Here is a 19,535-nt window from a genome sequence, read left to right as displayed (position 1 = left end):
GTTCACCCCCTGCCTGCAGGGTGGTATGGTCAGAACCATACAGACCAAAAGTTCCTTGTCACTCAGATCATCAAACCTGTGACAAGCAGGCACCACACCTGAGAGCACTCTGGAGCTGAACTAGCATCTACCTGTTGCCCTGTGAATGTGCTTAATCACTCCACATGCCCTCTCTTGTACAGTCATACTTTGGCCTCCTCTTGTCGAGAACACATTGGGCACTAGAGGACCACTGTTCTGTCCCCTTAACAGTTCTTATGCAGCTTCCATATCCAACTATAAATTGGCAATACAAAGCTCTTAGAGGGGTCTGCAAGTCACCTGCATCAGAACTGGTGTGTTCAGAACATGGATTCCAAGGTCACACACATACATGCTCACTGGATCCTAAGCTCTGGGGGAACTGCCTAACACACAGTTTGAGAACCTTTGCCTGTCCAACTCAATCCCCAGCATCCAACAAGGGTTTGATTAGTGTCACCTTTTTCTTTTTCTTTTTTTTTTTAATATATTTTATTGATTTTTTACAGAGAGGAAGGAAGAGGGATAGAGAGTTAGAAACATCGATGAGAGAGAAACATCGATCAGCTGCCTCCTGCACACCTCCCACTGGGGATGTGCCCGCAACCAAGTTACGTGCCCTTGACCGGAATCGAACCTGGGACCCCTCAGTCCGCAGGCCGACGCTCTATCCACTGAGCCAAACCGGTTTTGGCAGTGTCACCTTTTTCTTAACAGTGGTTGAGGACTGTGGAAATTTCAGCAGGGTGATGGTAAATGATGAGTCATGTTCATAAACCTGTTTGCACACACAACTTTTCCTCAGGGTGGGAGTCCAAAATTTCCTTTAAAGGCTCTAAAAAGGAACCACAATGGAGGCAGAGTGGTCACCCCACTGTCATAGAGCCTTTTTTCTCTGCTGAAAGCAACTTTATATTGGGGTCAACCAGCACCTTGAGTTTTTCAGCCTGATGTTTAGCTTGTCTTGCAAGCATAAATTCTCTGTTCTCAGTAATGATTTGATATGACTGTCAGGATAGGATGTTACAGGTTTTTGTGAGAAGAGGCAGTTTAAGGACAAATTTTACATGGTGATTAAGGAAGGGGGGGCATGCTGGGCTGACTTGGCTGGAATCCTTTCTGCAGGGTATAAGGTTACTGAAAGAAGGTGCCTAGGATTAACACTGCGAAAACTGCTTAACAGATCACTTGCTCTTTATTAGGAGCTGTCAAGATACCAAATGGGTGCTTTTTCTTTAAAATGATTAAAATAAGCATAATGTAGCCAAATCTATAAATGGTGCTAGACCTGGTTTCCAGCCTGGCCCCACCACTTGTGTGGCCTTGGTCTCTTCCATCTATGAGCCCTCATTTTCTCACCAGAGCCACAGGCTAACCCAGTCCGTCTTAAAGCCCCAGTTCCTAGAGGGGAACAGGGCTGCTGAAGGGAGTCCAGAGTAATGTGGAAGCCCAAGTGGGCATCAGAGACTGAGTGGGCAGCTCTCGGACCTCCCTTTTCCCTGGTTTCAGTACAGCTTCCCTTTTACTTCTCATTTATTAGTGTTCCCAATAAGAATTCTAAAAAAAAGATGAGTAATCTTTGAAGGGGGGTCGGGGAGCACTTGTTTTCCTTGGGATGTGCCTCTTAGAAACAAGACTGCATTGTAAGTAAGCATTCCCACTGGTCACACTCACCATCTCCTTTGCCCTCCCCCACCCCCTAAGTATATAGAAGGTAGCAGAGTAAAAAGCATATGGTGATTCAACCAAATGAAATTAAACTTAAATTCAAGTTCTGCCCTATCTGGGTTAAACGATCTTGGGCAAGTCACCTTACTGCTTTTGACTTTTGGATTCCTTCCTTGTATATTGTTCTCCTCACAGGATCAATCTGAAAATTATTCCAAACGACCCTAGCTGGTGTAGCTCAGCTGGTTGGAGCATCGTCCCATACACCAAAAGGCTGTGGATTTGATCCCTAGTGGGGTGCATATGGGAGGCAACCAATGTTTCTCTCTCTGAAATCAATAAAAACATATCCTTGGGTGAGGATTAAAAAAAATTATTCCAAAAACTGTAGGGTAGTACTTGAGACAAACTAGATATTCAAACATTAGTCAGCCACACCAACCATCCCTCTTCCAACAAACACCTGTTAGCTGAGTCAGACTCCAACTTCAGGTGGGTATCAAGTCACCTCCTCATCTGAAGCTTCCTCCCCCAGCCAACCCTTAGAATCTTCAAGTCCACAGCTCGGTGTGGTCACAGGAGCCACCCTGCCCTATTGCCGGGAAGGAAGATCATGCCTTTTCCAGACTAGCATATGCCCATAGGGATCCAGTGAGAAAATCAGATGGCCCCGGGGAAGCCATCAGGCCAGGAAGCGGGGAACAGCAGTGGTGAGAATCTGATTCCCCCAAATATTCCTACCACCAGTAAACACAGCTTCAGGTTTTTCTATGAAACTGTGGGGACCTCTAGTGGCAAGAGCACCATGCTGCCTCCATCTAGAACCAAAATGAAGTCCCTACTCCCCAGATGCCATACCATAACCTTGGAATTCAGGTCCTCTTCAATTTAGCAAATATTTACCGAGCTCCTACTACTTGCCAGGCCATTCTAGATGCTGGGAACACAGCCATAAAAAGTATCTGAGCTCATGGCTCCCAAATTCCACCCCGCACAGCCAAAAGCACATAAATGTCCAAATCAGTTTTTATTGATTATTTCACTTTGGGGCCACGAGTGCTAACAAGTGGAAGGGTGAGGGGCACTTTTATGCATATCAGGGACCCCAGAACACTCCTAAGAGAATAAATCCAGTTACAGAATTTACACAGCAGTTGGGAAGGGTGGAGGAAGGGGCACTGTATGTACAGAAACTTAAGGGGATGTTGGAGGGGGTTCTTCAGCAACAGGGCATGGTGCTCCTGAAGAGGGAAGCTGGCAGGGTCAGCCACTGATCTGGACTCCCTCAGCCTCAGCCAGAGGGTAGATCTCAATGGCTTCCACCAAAGGCAGCGCCTCCACTGCAGTCTCCATCACTGCCAGGCCAACAGCAGCCTCTGCCTCTGCTAGCTGTTGCCGCACAGCTGCCTGATGCTGTTGCTGGTGGGTCTTGCGGTGTTTCCATAGGTTGGAGAAGGAGCGGTAGCTCTTGCCACAGTCGGGGCAGGAATAGGGCCTTTCACCCGTGTGAATACGGCGATGTTCTGCCAGGCGCATGGAGATGGCAAAGGCCTTGCCACACACTTCACAGGCAAAGGGCCGCTCACCAGTGTGCAGGCGCCGGTGGTCCTTCAGGTGAGTACTCTGACGGAAGGCCTTGCCACAGTCTGGACATGGGTATGGCCGCTCACCTGTGTGGATGCGCCGGTGCACCTGCAGTGACGTCTCTGTGCTAAACAGCTTCTTGCATTCACTGCATTCCAAGCCCCGGCGTCGGGCAGGGGCCGCAGGGGCCGAGGCAGCAGTGCCTGCAAGGGTCGTTGGAGGAGCAACTGGTGTGCGAGTGGCCCGTGGGGCCCTGGGGGCTGGGGGCTCCTTAGCCAGGACCTCTCCAGGCCCAGCAGCTGCGTGGGCTGCCTCATGTGCTTGTAGCCGAGCAGCTGAGCCCACTTTCTTGCCACAGGTGCCACACTCAAAGCGCCGTGGGCCCTGGGCAGCAGCAGCTGCACAGCGGTGCTCACGGAGCCGCAGCGAGGAAGGGAAGGCAGCCCCACAGGATGGGCAGCGGTGGGGCTGGCGCCCAGCATGGGCCACAAGCTGGTGCACTTCCAGCAGCCGGCGCAGCAGGAAGGAGCGGGGGCACTCGCGACACTTGTAGGGGTATTCGCCAGTGTGGTGGTAGCGGTGCATGAGCAAGCGGTAGGGTCGGTGAAAACGCACTCCGCACTCCTGGCAGCGGTAGGGGAAGTGCTGGGCATGCACCAGGCGGTGCTGCCTCAGTGTAGAGCTTTGGGTGAAAGCTTTGCCACAGTCCCCACACCGGTAGGGCCGCTCCCCTGTGTGCGTGAGCCGGTGGCGGGCCAGGTTGGCAGGAGAGTTGAAAGGTTTAGAGCAGTCTGGGCAGGGGAAGGGCCGTTCGCCTGTGTGTGTGCGCAGGTGGTTGCGCACATGAGACTTCTTCTTGAACATCTTGCCGCAAATGCCACACTTGTGGCGCCGTTCTAGTCGGTGCACAAAACGTTGGTGCCGGGTGAGCTGTAATGCCTTGCCAAATTCACGGCTGCACAGGAGGCAGCGGTAGGTACCTGGGGCAGCGGGTTCTGCTGAGCTCTCCTCAGACACTGGGGGCTCCGGAGCCTCTGGCTCTCCAATCTCTGCTGGAGCTGGCTCAGGGAAACCAATGACAGGCTCCTCTGGTAGGACTGGTGTTGTGGGTAGAGGAACACCTCCCACCCCATGGGTACGCCGGTGATAAAGGAACTTGGTGAGGTTGACAAAGTTCTTTCCACATGGACATGAATGCAGAGGATTCGGGGTGTGAGCTCGCCGGTGGGCCAGAAGGAGAGCCTCTGTGCCAAAGGCCAGGCCACAGTCCACACACAGGAAGTGAGACTCGCTACTGTGATCTCCAAGGTGCTGGTCTAGACTGGAAGGGCTGGGAAAGACACGACTACACAGGGGGCACTTAAAGACACCCTCCCGGTGACTCCGCAGGTGCTGCTGTAGCTGGTGAGGTGAAAGAAAGAGCTGATCACAGGCTGAGCAAAAGAGCTCCTGGGTGGCTGTCCCACCTGGCTCTCCACTGTTGTTCCTCCGGGCCTTGCGCCCCCGCCGATCACGCCCAATGGCTTCACCATTGCGCAGTTCGTAACTGTGGTCAGAGGATGGCAGGGGATCAGGCTGAGTCACAGGCACCTCTGCAGGTGATGCGGTCAGGGTCTCCTGCTGCAAGGCAGGCTCCTCAGACTCTGGGGCAGGAACAGGGAAGTGGGTGGCTTGGTGCTCCAGAAAGTCAGCTGGTGACTGGAAGAGCTGAGAGCACTCAGAGCACTTGTAGAGGAGCAGTTCCACCTCAGTCACCACCTCAGTAGTGGTGGCAGCAGCGGAAGGGACAGCTGCCCCTTCCCCACCCTCTTCTGCTTTGCGATATGAGTGCTCCACGGCCACACGGGCCTGGCCCATGGGGGATCCTAGGACAACTGGGGCTGGAGGCTTGGTGGGAGTGGCCCGCAGGTGCGTCTGCCGGTGGTTCAGCCAGAGCTCCTGGCTGGCGAAGAGAGCCTTGCAATCAACACACTCATAGTGGATGGTACTGGAGCTCAGGGGGGGCACCTTGGGTGGCGACTCAGTTGGCACTACCTCCTGAGGCGCCATCATTTTTAGGTGCAGCTCCTGGTGCTCCAGGAGCTGGCTAGGGGACATCAGCAGCTGCCCACATTCCAGGCACTGGTACTGGCTCTCTTGCACGACAGTCTGATAGAGGCCTGTGCCAGAAGCTGCCTCTGTGGCCACAGTGACTCCAGGGTCAGCCACGCCCACCAGCTCAAAGTGCTGCTGGGGCACGTGGGAATTCTGGTGCATGAGCACCTCCTCCAGGGATCCATAGAGCTGGTTGCATTCAGAGCAGACAAAGCGATGCTCAATGTACAGGACCGTCTCCTCTGACTCTTCAGTCATGGCGGCAGCAAGGCCCTGGGCTGGGAAAGGGGAGATTTGGGGGCAAATCACAACCAAGCCACTGCTTCTTCAATCTTTCTCAGAAATGATTCTTTCCCTTTACTATCCCACCTAGATCTATATTCCCTTCTAATTTCTTGCTTCCATTTTCCCATTCCCACCTCTCTTCCTAACAATCTTTCCTCTCCCAAACACACAAGGGCGCCAAGCACAAAAATCTTCCCAGCAGTCCATTCCTGGTCAATCTACTGAATCAACTGGAATCAAACTCCACCCACCCGATCCCTGTAACCTGTCCAATCCCTCATTCTCCCATGCCTCACAGCTGGCCCAAGGCTCCCCCCATCACACAGGAACCCTTGTCCTCTCCACTCAGACCTCCTTCCACTGACTCCTCTCCCTACCAACTCACTACCCATTCCCACTCCCACTCCCACTCCCAGGGGAGTCCACAAAAGGTCTAACCACCCACTTTTTCCAGTCTTGCTCTTCCTCTGCTTCCTTCCCGAGAGACTCTCAACCTCTTTTACTCCTAGATCAAACTTCCCCATGCCCCACACCTTTAAGCACTCTCACACTGTGCAACTCATCCTCCTCTTTAAATAAAGGCCCTCTCCCACAACCTTGACCCCTTATCCAAAATACCCAGACCCATCTTCACAAATACCTAACCCATTTTTCATACCTAGACCCTTTCCACCACCCTAACTTGTACCCCCAGGGTACCCAATCTTCACATCAATCACCTTTTCTTTGCACTGAGACCTCAACTGCAATTCTGATTTTCCTCTGGGATACCCAAATCCCCTCTTCACATTGATTTAAACCCCTTGTCTTCATTTACAAACCACCCTAACCCATTCAGGGGTTCCCAGACCCCCTTTCACATTATTAACCTTACCTATTTTTTGTAAAAAGACCCCCTCCCACCTTAACTCATGCCAGGGATGCTCAGGCCCCCTCTTCATATCAACTTAATTCCCCTTATTTGCAGAAAGATACCAAACACACACTAACCCAATTCAGGGATATCTAATAGCTTGACCCCCTTTCACACATAGACCCTTCCACTGCCCAGGTCCCCTTTAGGGATACACAGAATCGCTCTTCTTATGCAGAACTCCCCTTGACCCCCACATTAACAATGACAGAGAAGAGCCAGATCCCCCTTCCTCACCTCCAGATTCTCTCACCAGCCAGTATTAAATACTCTGGGGATACCCAGATCCCCAACTTCTTATCAACCTAATGTAACAGGTCATTCTCATTCCAGTGATACCCAGACACGCTCCACGTCCCCAGAACAGATCTCTCTCAACACCCGAAACCCCTCCAATTTCCACTCTTCACCTTGACCTAATTCCCTATACTTTTCCAAAGGACTACCTCCATCCAACCTATTCTAGGGGCATCCAGACATTCTTTTCACATAACAACCCTTTTTTGCACAGAGACCCCTCTCAACCCATTCCAAGGGTATCCAACCCCCCTTCACTTTGGTTTAACTCCTCTTCACATTAATATAACCCCATTCTTCACACCTGGACCTCTCCCTCAGCTCTAAATCTGCCCTCTGAGGATGTTCGTTTCCTACTATCTTTTCACGTCAAGACCCTTCTCACTGGCCTAAATTTAAGTATAACTAAATCTTCTCTTTACATTAAGTTAGCTATCTCTTTTCTTCACGTCCTAAACCTCCCCGGGCACCCAAGTGACTTCTAACCGCCCACCCCTTTTCGGTTTTGGACTGTCCCACGCCAAGCCATTCCTGAAGACAGCTCTAACGCCTCGCTCCCCACACAGGACCCTCCCAGGCCTCCACCCGAGCCCGGACCCTCCTCATTCAGCCCCATTACTCGACTCTAGACCGCTTCCCACCCACCGCGCCCGCCCGGCCCCTGCCCGACTGCCCACAGGCCCAGTTGGCGCCGCTCCGCACTCACCGCCGGCGCGCGCCCCACCTCCGGCCCACAGCGCGCAGGCGGGGTGCCGAGCGCAGGCCGCAGCGAGGGTGAGCGGCTGGGCCGGCCCTTCGCGCGCACGCCCGCCCGCCGGCACTCACCCGCCTCCGCCGTCTCGCACGCCTCGGGCCCGAGCCCGGGCCGCCGCTCCCCTTGCGCGGCCACCCTACCGCTGCGCTCTCTCTAGCTCCCGCCGTCACCTCTCGCCTGCTCCGCAGCCTCGCTCTCGCCCCCAAACGCCCTCAGCAACGCTCCTCCCACCTACCTCCTAGGCCGCCGTGCGGACGTCCAAACGCACCCAATCATCGCCCGCCTAGCCCCTGCCGTTTGGCCAATACGCACTTACGTCTCCGAGCCTTGGACCAATAGTATGGAGCGTCTAGATCCCTTCAGCGCCCAACCAATCCTCTATCGACCTTTTCTCTCCGGCTGGTCCCGGGTTGATAGTGCCCGCCCTCTTACGCCGGGAGGATGCTCCTCCTCCATCTCCAAGTCGACTACACTGGACGGCTCAGAAGGAGGGGGCAGCGTGATGACGTCAGGCAGCGGAGTGAGGCCGCGGGCGCCATCTTGGGGATAAGGGGGGTAGTCGCTTGGGGGTTGAGGGGGAAAGTGGAGAAATTGAGGCACTCCATACCCCGAGGGCTAGGGCGGGGGAGTTGAGGAGCAGGAACTCCGAAGAGCGAAGGGAGAGAGTGAAGAAGCACGAGTCAGCTCAAAGAGGAGAGGAAACCAATCACAATCACAGGGAGGGAAGAAAAGAGGAAATTAAGGCTCCAGATTCACTTTGTATGGAAGAGAGGAATAAAGGAGGAGCAAAACGGAGGGACTCTTGAGGGAGGGGGTAGGAAAAATGTCAGAGGAAAAGCGAGAAGAGAGGGAATCTGAGGGAATGAGGAAAACCTGAAGAAAAAAGGAAAAGCAGAGATAGTTTATTTGAAGAAACGGAGTGTTGTGAGTGGGGAGGGAGGTAGATAACCGACAGGTCTCCGAGTTTGGGAGTGAGTTGCCCCAACCAGAACTGTTACAAATGTTTCTAGAGCTGCTCCCTAAACCCAAGGACAGGAGACTGACTTGGATCACACCCCCCGCACCCCCATTTCTCTGATGAGCAACTGAGTCTCAGAGGAATTGGGCATTCACCTTCCTGAGGCTAAAAAGCTACCGGGGGGCTTCAAACAGAGTAAGACCTAGGAGCGACGTTTCCGTTATAATTTTGCTGTGTCATACAATTGGTTTCGACCCAGGCGTCCTAATTTCCCACTGGATTAAACTCCCTAACACCAGGCCCATGTAATTAAAACAGGCTGGTTGGATTGGATTGGAATCCTGGCCCTGCCACTTCCCAGCTGTTGCTTTGGGCACCTTAGTTTTCCTGCCTGTGAGATGGGGATAATGGCTCCTGTCCCATATGATTGTGGTGAGGCACAGAGTAAAAGCTATGTAAGAGTTATTTTTATTAGGGCCTCAAGTATTAATAGCTTGGAACATGTCCTGAGTGTATTAAGTGTTCAGTATGATGCCCAGTGCTTTCCGTGTGTTATTCACTTTAATCCTCTCAACAACCCTAAAGGGAGGAACTGTTATTCTCACTTTACAAAAAACAAAAAACAACACAAAAATAAAACACACACACACGAAAAAAAAAAACCAAAACACTGAAGCCCAGACAAGTTAAGTAACTTGTCTATAATTAGGAAGAGACGGGGCCAGGATTCCAACCCAGGAGTTAACTCCAAGGTTTACACTCATGACCCCCAGGCTCTACTGCCTGGCGGATGGGACCCAGAGGCAGGTTGAATGGATAAGTGCAAGAAGTGGAGGAAAGAAGTTGGTGGGAATCAGCGAGCTCTAAAACTGGTAATCTGGGTTTTCCCTCAGGGTGAAATCACCTGGGGCAGGAGCTAGAGAATCTGGAAGCTAGGTTCAGCCGTTGACAAGGTCTGTGTACCTGGGCAGGTTCTCACTCCTGCTGAGGCCTCCTCTTCCCACTTAAAAATGCCAGCTAGCCGGTGTGGCTCAGTGGGTTGGCCATCCCGTGCACCGAAAGGTTGCCAGTTCAATTCCCAGTCAGGGCACATGCCCAGGGTTGGGGGCTTGATCCCTGGTAGGGGGCATGCAGGAGGCAGTCAATGAATACTCCGCTCTCACCTCCTTTCTTCTCTAAAAATCAATAAAAATATTTAATTGGAAAAAAAGAAAAGAAAATGCCAGCCAGCTTGGCTTGTCAGACCCCTTTCTGCTCTGACCTGCCTGGACCTCCCAGTTTATCTGGGTTGGCTCGTCCCTTCTCTTCAGATGATGCAGGAGTAAACTGAGGCCTAGGACGGTCTTCCCAGAAATGGTGGCACAGGATTAAGACTTCTGGGACAGGTTCAATTTAGAGAGGACAAGCATTCTAAGCTGGAGTCCCTGCATAAGCAAAGGAGGTGTGTGCAAAGTTGGTGGTCCTTCAGGCTTAGATGTATGGGTTAGATGTATGTGTCAGGTGTATGTTGGGGATGCCCCACATGCCAGCTGCAGAGGGCTTCCCATGCCAGGCCAGTGTGAGTTGCCACGTGTGTGCTCGAGGCATGCAGTGATGTGTGCTGGGGTGCTGCACGTGCGTGTGTCAGTGTCTCCTCCCCATCACGAGCAGTTGGGGCTGGTGGTGAGTCATGGACTCAGCCTTCAGCACCAACTGTCATGTTTCTTTCCCCCAAATTTCACCCCCCACCCAGGCGTGCACCACCCACCCCGACTCCAGGATCTGTATTGCTGCTTTTCTCTTCCATCTCCCTGCCCTGCTCAGCTCCCTCCTGAGGGGGAGGAAGTCTCCCATTTCAGTTGGCTTTGCCCTCCACCTCCCTGCCCTTTCCCACTGCCTCTCTTCAGGTGACTAGAGAATTTAGGGTCTCTACTCCCCACCCACTCATCTCCATAGGTCCCAAGGATTTCTCTATGCATTATGGAGGATTCCCATACTCACCACCCTTCACCTCTGTGGGGGCTATTTCTATTTCTGAGGCCTTCTCCCTTTTCTCTATGGGCTGGCTGCTCCTGCCTCAGTGGGCCTCTTGTGTCTGCATCCTTATCTTTATAGGATCCCTGGTGTCTGTGGGCCTCCTGCCCATTTCTGTGACCTTCTCTCACTCTCCTTGGCCTGCCTCCCTTCTCTGTGATGTGCTTTCTTGTTCCCATTTCTGTGGGCATCTCTTGTCCATTGCCTTCTCTCACCACCATGGACCACTCCCCATCCCTGAGGAGGGCTTTCTGTTCCCATAGGCCTTTCTCCATCTTCACAGGGGCTCTCTGCTCCGCAGCTGCCCTGTCTCTGAAGTCCTGTGCTTGAACTGTGGTTTGCTTCCTTGTCTCCATGGGCCTTTTTCTCTTTTCTCTGGGCTTTCCCCTGTCCTTGTCCTTGTGGGGTTTGTGGACCCTGGCCCAACTCTGTGGGTCTTGATGGCTCTTTTTCTGTTTCTTTTCATATTGCTTCATCCCTGTCAGCTCTCTCCCCCAGCAGCGCGGCCTTCTCATTAGGTTTCCCCACCTCTCATCGGCTCCAGTGCCCAAAGGCTGCCTGGGCAGGGCGGTGGCATGGTGTGGTGGAGGGGGTGGCCCGGGGGTGGGCCCTCCATCCAATGCAGGGCCTTCTCCTCATCAGCATTCTCCTCGAGGGGGCCCCCAACCCCGACCAATACGACCGGCTCCCCCTCCTCTGACTCCCCTCCCTCCTCTCTTTCTGCCTGCCTCCCTCCCTCCCTCCAGCCCGCCCTCCTCCCTGCCTCCCTCATCTCTCCGCCCCCCCTGGCTCCAGGACCCAGCGCGGGTGGCAGGCAGGCAGCCGGCGGGCAGGCGGGCCGGCAGCGGCCTCAGCCTCGGAAGGGAGAAGGAGAGGTGGCAGTGGTGGAGGCGGCAGTGGGCAGTGGTGACGGCCAGCAGCAGAGAGGCAGGCGCAGCTGGGGACCAAGAGCCGGAGGCTGATCCTCACAGGAGACCAGGAGTCGGTGGCCAGGCCCTCTCACCCAGGCCCTGCGCTGGGCACCCCCCGGGACACCCCCACCCTCCTCTGCCTTCCTCTTCCACCTGCTCCTCTCCTTCCTGCCCTCCCTTGTCCTCTCCCTCCCATCTCTCCACCTTGCCTGTTCCCTTCTTGGCTCTCAGCATCACATCCTCCCCAGCCTCTCCACTCCTCAGCCTCTCCCCACCCTCAGCATGCTTTTCCCTCGGGGGCTGAGGGCTTGAGGACTCCAGACCCTAGTCTCATCCAGGGCTGGGCCAAGGCTGGGGGGAGGGGGGAAGGGGTGGCCCCCTCCCCCCCATTAAGCCCTTCCCTCCCCCACTTCTCTTGATGGCTGGCTTCCTTGTCTCCACCCAGTCCTCGCCCCCAGTGGCCCCCCCAGGCCTGCCCGGCTAGGGGAGGGGGCAGGGGCCCTTTCCTGGGCCGGCTTCCCCCTCCCCCGGCTTTTGCCTGTGCCCCCTCCTTCCCATTTTCACCTTCCTCTCCTCCTTTCCTCCCTCCTTCCCCTCCATTTGCTCCTTCGCCCTCTCCTCTCTCCCCTTCTTTCCTCCATTTTCTCCTTTCTCCTTCCTCCCCTCCTCGGCCCACCCTCTCCTCTTCCACCTGTCCTTTCTCCCTGCTCCTGGGGAGCCCCCGCTTTGGATTAGTTGGGGCCACCACCGGAGGTGGGGGAGGGGGCCCTGTGGACTGCCCTCTCCCCCCCTCCCTGCCCCAGCCACACCACTGCCCAGTGCCAGAGCATCTCCCTGCTGTCATTTCTCGGGCCTCGAGGGAGCCCTGCCCTCCGTCCCACCAGGATCCGTAAGTGTCCGCAGGGCAGGGGTTGGGCTGGGGCGGGCCTGAGTCCTGGAAGGCTGTACTTACTGCCGCCTGGCGAAGGGGGTGGAGTGGGGGGACATTTCCCTGCTCCTGGGGCCGGCAAATACCCTCCCCCACCAGGGGTCTGCCTTGTCCCCAACCTCCATTCCCCTTGGCCCTTTCTCACCCCTTCTTCTGGGTACACAGCTCACCCTTGGCCCTCAGCTTCTGGGGTCCTGCGGGGCTGACTTGTGGTCTCACTCCTCCGGACTCCTGGCTCGTCTCCGCCCCTGCTCTCCCCAGCCTGGCTCCACGGCGACCGGCTCTGATCGCTTCCACTGTTTCCTCCGTCTCCCTCTTCTTTCCTCTGAGCCCCATCCTCTCTGCCTGCCATGGACCCATCCCCATGCCATCTGGTCTCTATCTCCTGGAAAAGTCTTTCTGTTTTTTGAATCTCCATTTCATGTGGCTGTCTGGCTTCTGACTCTGTCCAACTTCTCTCTTCTTTGCCGGTAGCCTAACTATTTCTTGGTGTGTCTCTGCTGATCTCTCTCTCTCTCTAAACTCCCGTCTCTTGTCTCTTCTGGAGGCTGCCATGCCAAATCTAGCCCTCTTGCCACTTCTTTCTGTCTACTCGGTGCTCTGCCTGGGCCTTTACCCACCGGGCCTCCTCCCTCTTTAACCCTGGGCTTGGAGGCCAGCTGCCTTCTCTCACTTTTCTGCTTTCCTCCCCAGATTCACTCTGGGTGTATGCCCTCCATTGCTCACTCCTTAGCCGCTGCCCTGCTCCATGGTCCATTTTGTGACTTTGTCTTTTCTTTTCCTTGGTGGCCTTCCCCACAATCCCCCCAATCCTCTTCCCACTCTCCCCTCACCAACCCCCCTCAGTGCCCCAGGTCCCCCAATGTGCCTGCAGGCACTCTGAGTGGGTGCACCTCTATGCAGACTGGCTCCCCTCCTATGAGTGCTTTGCCTGTGCCCCTCCAGGTCTCTCAGTCTTCCACCTCAGTTCTCCTCCCTGACTCTCACTCCCTCTCTCTACTAGTTTGTGAGTCTATCTCTGTCTGTCTCTCTCAATCTTGCACACCCCTTCTTCGATAGATCTGCTGTGTGGCTCTAACACACTTTTTTTCTCTGTCTCTTTCCAAGGAGCCCTCTTTCTTTTCAGAGCTTTGCAATTTCTTTCCTTCCCACACTTCTTGTTCCTGTTGTCATTTCTTTTGCCCTCTCTCTCGCCCCATTTGCCCTCTCTCTCACCCCATTTGCCTTCTTACCTTTGATATCAATATCTCACGTGCCCACTTGTCTGTCTCCCTCCCCTGGCAGGACCCCTAATTCAGTCCCTTCTGCTCAGTTTGCTGCTGTATTTCAACCTAAGTCCCTGAGCCTGGGAATTAGGCTTGCCTTCTCTTCCTCTCTCATACCCTCACTCTGGTCTCTGTCTCCTTTGGTGTCTCCTAGGTGATGTTTGTGTGTCCTTCTATTTAGTCCAGTTACTTTAGGTCTGTCTGTCTTTCTGTCTGTGACTTCCTATGCACCTGTGTCCATCTTGCAGCCCCCATCCCTGGCCCTGCGCTCTGTCTTTCTGCTCCCACCTGTGTCTGCCACCCTTGGGCTTCTGCCCTTTTGGCCCCTGTATCTTCCTCAGTCTTTCATCTTCTAGTCTCTGCTCCCTGATTTGCCCCAAAGCCCCTGGTGTCTCAGGATGACAGCCTCATTCCTGCCTCTCTCCCTGCCCCAGCCTCCACTTCCCTTCCCTGTGAGTTCTCCTTCTGGGTCTCCCAGTTTTCCTTGCTCCTCCACTCTTGACAGGCCTTCACCTTAGATCCGAATTGCAGTCTGCAGTCCCCAGCCTGTCCAGCATGCCCTTTTACACTCCCCCAGCTTTTCTTCCCAGAAGCTCCCACAGAGAGACAGACAGACCGACTTGCTGAAGGTCACATGGGAGTCGGGGGTAGAGCGGGGACTGATGGGGTCTCTTGCTGCCCTGGCCTAGGTTTTCCTGGCCAGAAGGGACAGTCTGAAGTGTTTCATTGTGTCTCTGCCCTCCCTAGGCAGGTTTCATTCTGGTATCTCACCAGCTCAAGCCCTCCTTCCTTGGGGATTGGGTGGAGTACAGGGCGACCCCAAGGCTTACCTCCCAGCACTCTGGGCTCACAGTAACCCTCTCCCAAAGAAACCCATGGGGCATGGCCCTTGTCCAGAGGAAGTCACACATCTGGCTCAAGTTGTCCGTGCCCAGTGGTCATTGTGCAGAAGGCTGGGGTACCCACAGGAATCTCTAGCTCGCTAGAGGTGGGGAGCTATTTTGGGAAGCAAAGATGCACTGTCTCCCCCCAATCTTTAGCTACCCAGAGCTGGGTGGGGGCCAGTTTGGCACCTTCTTCGGCAGACAGTGCACTCCCTGCCTTGCTTTTCCCTTTGGCTCTCTTTGGTGGCATCTTGAGTGGATTTGTGTCTCCATTCTCTGTCTTCCTGTTCTATTCTGTCTCTCTTGTATCTTGACTTCTTTCTCTTCTGCCTATCCTGCCCCTTCTCTCTCCATCTCCCATGTCTCCCTACCTTCCAGTCCCTTCCCTCCTTCTCTCACCTAGTTCTCTCCTTATCTCCCTGTAACTCTCCTTCTCTGTCCTCTCCATTTCTAGCCCCATTTCCCTGTCTTCTTATCATCTTTCTGGTCCCTTGTATTTCTGCCTGTGTTTCCCTTTCTTCATTCCTGAGTCTTTTCATATTTCCTCCCTCTTAGCCTTTCTTTCTCTTTCTGTCTCTCTCTTTCCCCCCTTTTCTGTCTTTACACTTTTAGCCCCTTAGCTGCTTTAGGTCTATCTATGTGTCTCTATGTGTGTGTCTCTCCATCTTTTCCTCTCTCTCCAAGTTTCCCAACTCCCGGATACTCTACCCTCCAGACCCCGGATGTCCAGGCCTCTCTCCCTGTGGAATTGTGGGAACCAGGGATGTCAGGAAGGTGGCAAGTGAGGCCTGGGAGGGGTTGCTTAGCAACCACTGCATCCTCTCCAGCCGGTTTCTGTTGCCTAGTAACAGCTGCCTGCCCAGAGACAAGGGCCCAAGGGCGGAATGGGTTGGGGGTGGCACTTCTTGGTTTCCTGTTGGGGTGGGGATGGTCCCTGGTATTCGCCCTTACCTAAGATCCATATCATGCCTCCCTCCCATTTTGGTAGCTGTGAATATTCCCTAGCAGTGGCTCCCCCACTCAGTGCCTGAGTGCTGTGAGCTCCTCCCTGGTAGTGCTCCTGGAGCCTGAGCTTCCTTCCTAGCAATGCCCTCAGCACTAATGAGGGCAGGGCCCTTCAGAGCTCACTCACAATGTCCCAGGTCTGTAGTCACCACCCTGTCCAGCAGTCCTCCAAAGGGGCTCAGTCTCCCCATGGTGATCCCTGCAGGTGGCGAGTGGGGGCCGCGGCAGCTGCGTCCCCATGAGGAGGGGAGGAAGATGCCGGCTGAGCTGCTGCTGCTGCTGATTGTCGCCTTTGCCAGCCCCAGCTGCCAGGTGCTCTCATCACTGCGCATGGGTGAGGCCCTGCAGCCCTCCCCCTGCCTCCTCAGAGACCCTCCCGTCGGACACCGGGCTCCTCTTTGGGAACCCAGGCAGGCCGTTTCCTCAGGACCCAGGGATCCGGGCCTCCGCTCTCAGCTTTCCTCAGCATTGAGGAGCCGCAGTCCCTAGCTACTTCTTCCCTGGACCCAGTTCTCTTCAGCCTCAGATCCAGGAGTCCAGACCCCAGTTCCCATCCCCACTCCCACCCCAGCATCTCGGAGTCTGGTCCCCAACCCCTGTGTCCTCTCAGCTGCAATCCTGGATGATCAGACGGTGTGTGGCCGTGGCGAGCGTCTGGCCCTGGCCCTGGCCCGGGAGCAGATCAACGGGATCATCGAGGTCCCAGCCAAGGCCCGAGTGGAAGTAGACATCTTTGAGCTGCAGCGGGACAGCCAGTACGAGACCACGGACACCAGTGAGCAGGGCCACGGGGGTGTGGGGTGAGGCTGGACAGGCCAGTAGCCCTCAGTGGGTCCCTTGGCCCCCCACCTCCTTAGCTCTCCTTGTCCTCTTCTAGCTCCATTTGCCCCTTCCTTCATGTCAGCTCTGCCTGTCTCCCAGAGATGGTGCTGCTGGGGATGGGGAAGCGGGAAGGGCATCAGGCCCAGTTCTGCCCTGAGGGCCTCATTTGAAAAATAAGCTTTGCCCTGGCCGGTGTTGCTCAGTGGTTGAGCATCCTCCAGTGCACCAAAAGGTCGCCGGTTTGATTCCCCGTCAGGGCACATGTCAAGATTGTGGGCTCAATCTCCAGTAGGGGTGTGTGCAAGAGGCAACCGATCAATGTTTCTCTCTCAAATTGATGTTTTTCTTTCCCTTCCTCTCTCCCTTTAAAAATCAATAAAAAACATATTTGAAAGAAAAATAAGCTTCATAGTTGACCAAAGACACTAGCCCCCATGGCTGAGTAATGAGGGGCCCAGGCAATAAGGCAGGGGCCTCAGGGGCAGGGTTAGCGAAGGCATTCTGGAGAAGGCTAAACTGAAGTTGAGCTCTGAAAAATGAACAAGATATATACAAAGTGTGGTGTTGCTCAAAGTATGCCACATAGTGGGGGTGCATAAGTATTCGTTTAACAGTGTGGATTGAATGAATGTCAGTTAACATGCTGGAGTTATAGACTATTAGGATATGCTGCCTTCAAATGTGTTTTACACAGATTTCTTTCCTGCAGGCCTTATCAGAGCGTTTATTATGTTCATGTATATTTCAAATCACTGAGAGGGAGAATGAGGAGTAATGTTTCCTGGACTTTTTGACTTTGGCAGCACAGAATATCAATTGGGAGAAGCTGGGATAGAGGGTGAGGAGACAGATGGTGTTCCAGGCATGTGCTTGTAGTCTGGAGCTGGGGTGGAGGGGGGGAGATATTCCGAGCCAAGGAACAGGGTGCGGGGTTACACCCATCCTGACCACCTGGACTCAGGACATGTTTAGGGGGATCATAAGAGATGACATCTGGACTAGAGTGTGACCGGGCAGTGGGAGGTGAGGTTGGGCAGACTGGCAGGCCAGCTCCAGGAGGCCTGCAGTAGTCGCTTGAAGATGTTGCCTTCACCTGTAGGCAGTGGGGACTTGTCAGTGGGTTTAGACCAGGGAGCTGGTGAAAGTGAATCCAGAGGCTAGATTCAGGTGATCAGTGAGGAGGCTGAGTTTAGAGCCCTGAAGTAGAGCAGGGGAGGAGGAGTCAAAGAGAAGAGGATAGATGTGAGAAGATTTGAGGACGAAAAAGAAAATTTGGTGTCTAATTGCCTATTGGGAGACAGGTTGAAAGCAAGGGTCACATTTCCAGGTATTTGAATGGTAGGCCCTCACCAGTGTGGAAACTACAGAAGGAGCAAGTTTGGAGGAAGATAAGGCATTTAGTTTTGATGCTTTTATTTGAATGTGACAGGGATCTCTCTGTCTTCATCTCTGGGTCCTGCTTTCCTCTAAGTTGGCTTAATTTTCAGGAATGCCCTTCCCAACTGGTGGCAGTGTGTTCCCACCAGCTCAGAACTTATTCACCGGTTTAGCAAACCCAGTAATAATTGTAGCAGAAGACCTGGGAAGGCTCCCCAAGGCCTGGTGTGAGCCTGTTTCAGTCTCTGAGCCAATCACAGTGGCCAGGACAATATGGTTCTGTAATCCTGGGTCAGGTGACAATCGATCCTGGGAACCACGGGGCTTCCCTGAGGAAAAGTCAGGGTTCTGCCTTGAGAATGGGCCTTGGGCAGCCAAAGCAACAGCTTCTACCTTTGAGGCTTGAGACGCACACATGTTTAAGGGGAAAGAATGGGGAAGAAAGCAGAGCAAGCAAATGCAACAGAAGCATGGTGTTTGGGGTGCAGAGAGTAGAGGGGACGTTGGCCACGGGTTCGGGGTGGAGGGGGTGCTGGATGCACCTAAGGTTGTAGCATGGTTAGAAAGGCTGAGGAAAATGCAGGCTGAGTAACCTGGCACTGGATCTGCAGCCAGAGGAGGCCCCTGGGGTTTCCTCTTCATCCTGTCCTTTGTTTTTCTCTGGTTTGACCTGTCCTTCTGTTGCCATTTCTCCCTGTCTTTCTCCGTCTGTGCCCTCTCCATAGGGTGGCAGGGATTGGGCTCCTGGGTCCCCATGGTGGAGGAGTGTCAGTTCCACTCCTGGGCTGGGTGGTTCCGTGGCGGTGGGGACGGAGAGGAGGTTAAGGGTCCTTGACTCTGTGGTCTCTTCCTACCCCTCGCAGTGTGTCAGATCCTGCCTAAGGGGGTCGTGTCTGTCCTGGGGCCTTCCTCCAGCCCTGCATCTGCTTCCACCGTGAGCCATATCTGTGGGGAGAAGGAGGTGAGGCGGGGTGCGGGTCCCGGGGAGGTGAGGATGGGGAGGAGGGAGCAGGATAGAAGCAAAAGCTCCTTCTCTGTCCAGATCCCCCACATCAAGGTGGGTCCTGAGGAGACGCCTCGCCTCCAGTACCTTCGTTTTGCATCTGTCAGCCTGTACCCCAGTAACGAGGATGTCAGCCTGGCGGTCTCCCGAATCCTCAAGTCCTTCAACTACCCCTCGGCCAGCCTCATCTGCGCCAAGGCCGAGTGTGAGGGAGGAAACTGGACGTTTCGTTTTCTGTTCCCCAAACTTCCTTCCCAAGTGATCTAGTCTCCCACAGTCATCAGTGCCCCCTGGTTGGAACGATCTCTTGGTCCCTATTATTCCTTCCCCTTCAGGAACCCAGACCTCTGGTTCCACTGAGCCCTCCCCCCACTTCCCGAAGGGACCATTTAGCCCATAGATAGTGCGAAGCACCTGCCAGGTGCAAGGCCCCTGCTCAGCATGGCCCCTGACTTCAGGGAGCTCGGAGCCAGTGGAGGACACAGTTGTTGAGTAGCTGTGATATGGAGTGATACGTGATCTGTTAGGAGTTGAGCAGGGGCTGTCGAAGCACAAAGTCTGGGAGGTTTGGAGCCTGACTCCCCGAGAAAGGGACATCACAGCTGGACCTGAAGGGTGGGGGTAGGGGGAGCATTTCTGAGGGCATGGCAGGCAAAGTTGTGACCGAGAAAGTATGGCCCCTTTGAGAGGCTCAAAGTCGCTCCCTGCGGCAGGAGTATAGGAGCATGAGGCAGGACCTTGCGTCTGTATTAT

At 54.4% G+C, this 19,535-nt stretch overlaps 2 protein-coding genes across 5 annotated transcripts in view; one reads left to right on the top strand and one right to left on the bottom strand.

Annotated features, from left to right (window-relative positions):
* Window positions 1-2,699: 2,699 nt before the first annotated feature.
* Window positions 2,700-11,357, bottom strand: ZNF574 (zinc finger protein 574). 2 transcript variants are annotated; one of them, XM_080645487.1, is made up of 3 exons: window positions 10,555-11,357; window positions 7,933-8,489; window positions 2,700-5,645 (listed from the first exon to the last, which is right to left on the bottom strand). In XM_080645487.1, exon 3 carries the CDS (start codon window positions 5,623-5,625, stop codon window positions 2,953-2,955), a length of 2,673 nt encoding a protein of 890 aa, XP_080501613.1. In that variant the 5' UTR covers window positions 5,626-5,645; window positions 7,933-8,489; window positions 10,555-11,357; the 3' UTR covers window positions 2,700-2,952. The 2 variants fall into 2 exon arrangements, with proteins under 2 accessions (XP_080501613.1, XP_080501612.1); XM_080645486.1 differs by lacking the exons at window positions 7,933-8,489; window positions 10,555-11,357 and adding an exon at window positions 7,688-7,866.
* Window positions 11,358-11,380: 23 nt separating this feature from the next.
* The window catches only part of GRIK5 (glutamate ionotropic receptor kainate type subunit 5), a 55,274-nt gene continuing 47,119 nt past the window's right edge, over window positions 11,381-19,535 (top strand). For all 3 annotated transcript variants that reach the window (XM_080645476.1, XM_080645475.1, XM_080645477.1), the window contains exons 1-5: window positions 11,381-12,387; window positions 15,786-15,914; window positions 16,191-16,355; window positions 18,643-18,740; window positions 18,822-18,987. In XM_080645476.1, the coding sequence (XP_080501602.1) occupies window positions 15,836-15,914; window positions 16,191-16,355; window positions 18,643-18,740; window positions 18,822-18,987 (508 nt within the window). In that variant the 5' untranslated portion in view covers window positions 11,381-12,387; window positions 15,786-15,835. The remainder of the gene's footprint in view (window positions 12,388-15,785; window positions 15,915-16,190; window positions 16,356-18,642; window positions 18,741-18,821; window positions 18,988-19,535) is intronic.

This window comes from Plecotus auritus (assembly GCF_963455305.1).
Source record: "Plecotus auritus genome assembly, chromosome: 10".
NCBI lineage: Eukaryota > Metazoa > Chordata > Mammalia > Chiroptera > Vespertilionidae > Plecotus > Plecotus auritus.
Note: the sequence above shows the minus strand (reverse complement) of the source record. Positions and strands in the feature narration are given on the sequence as shown.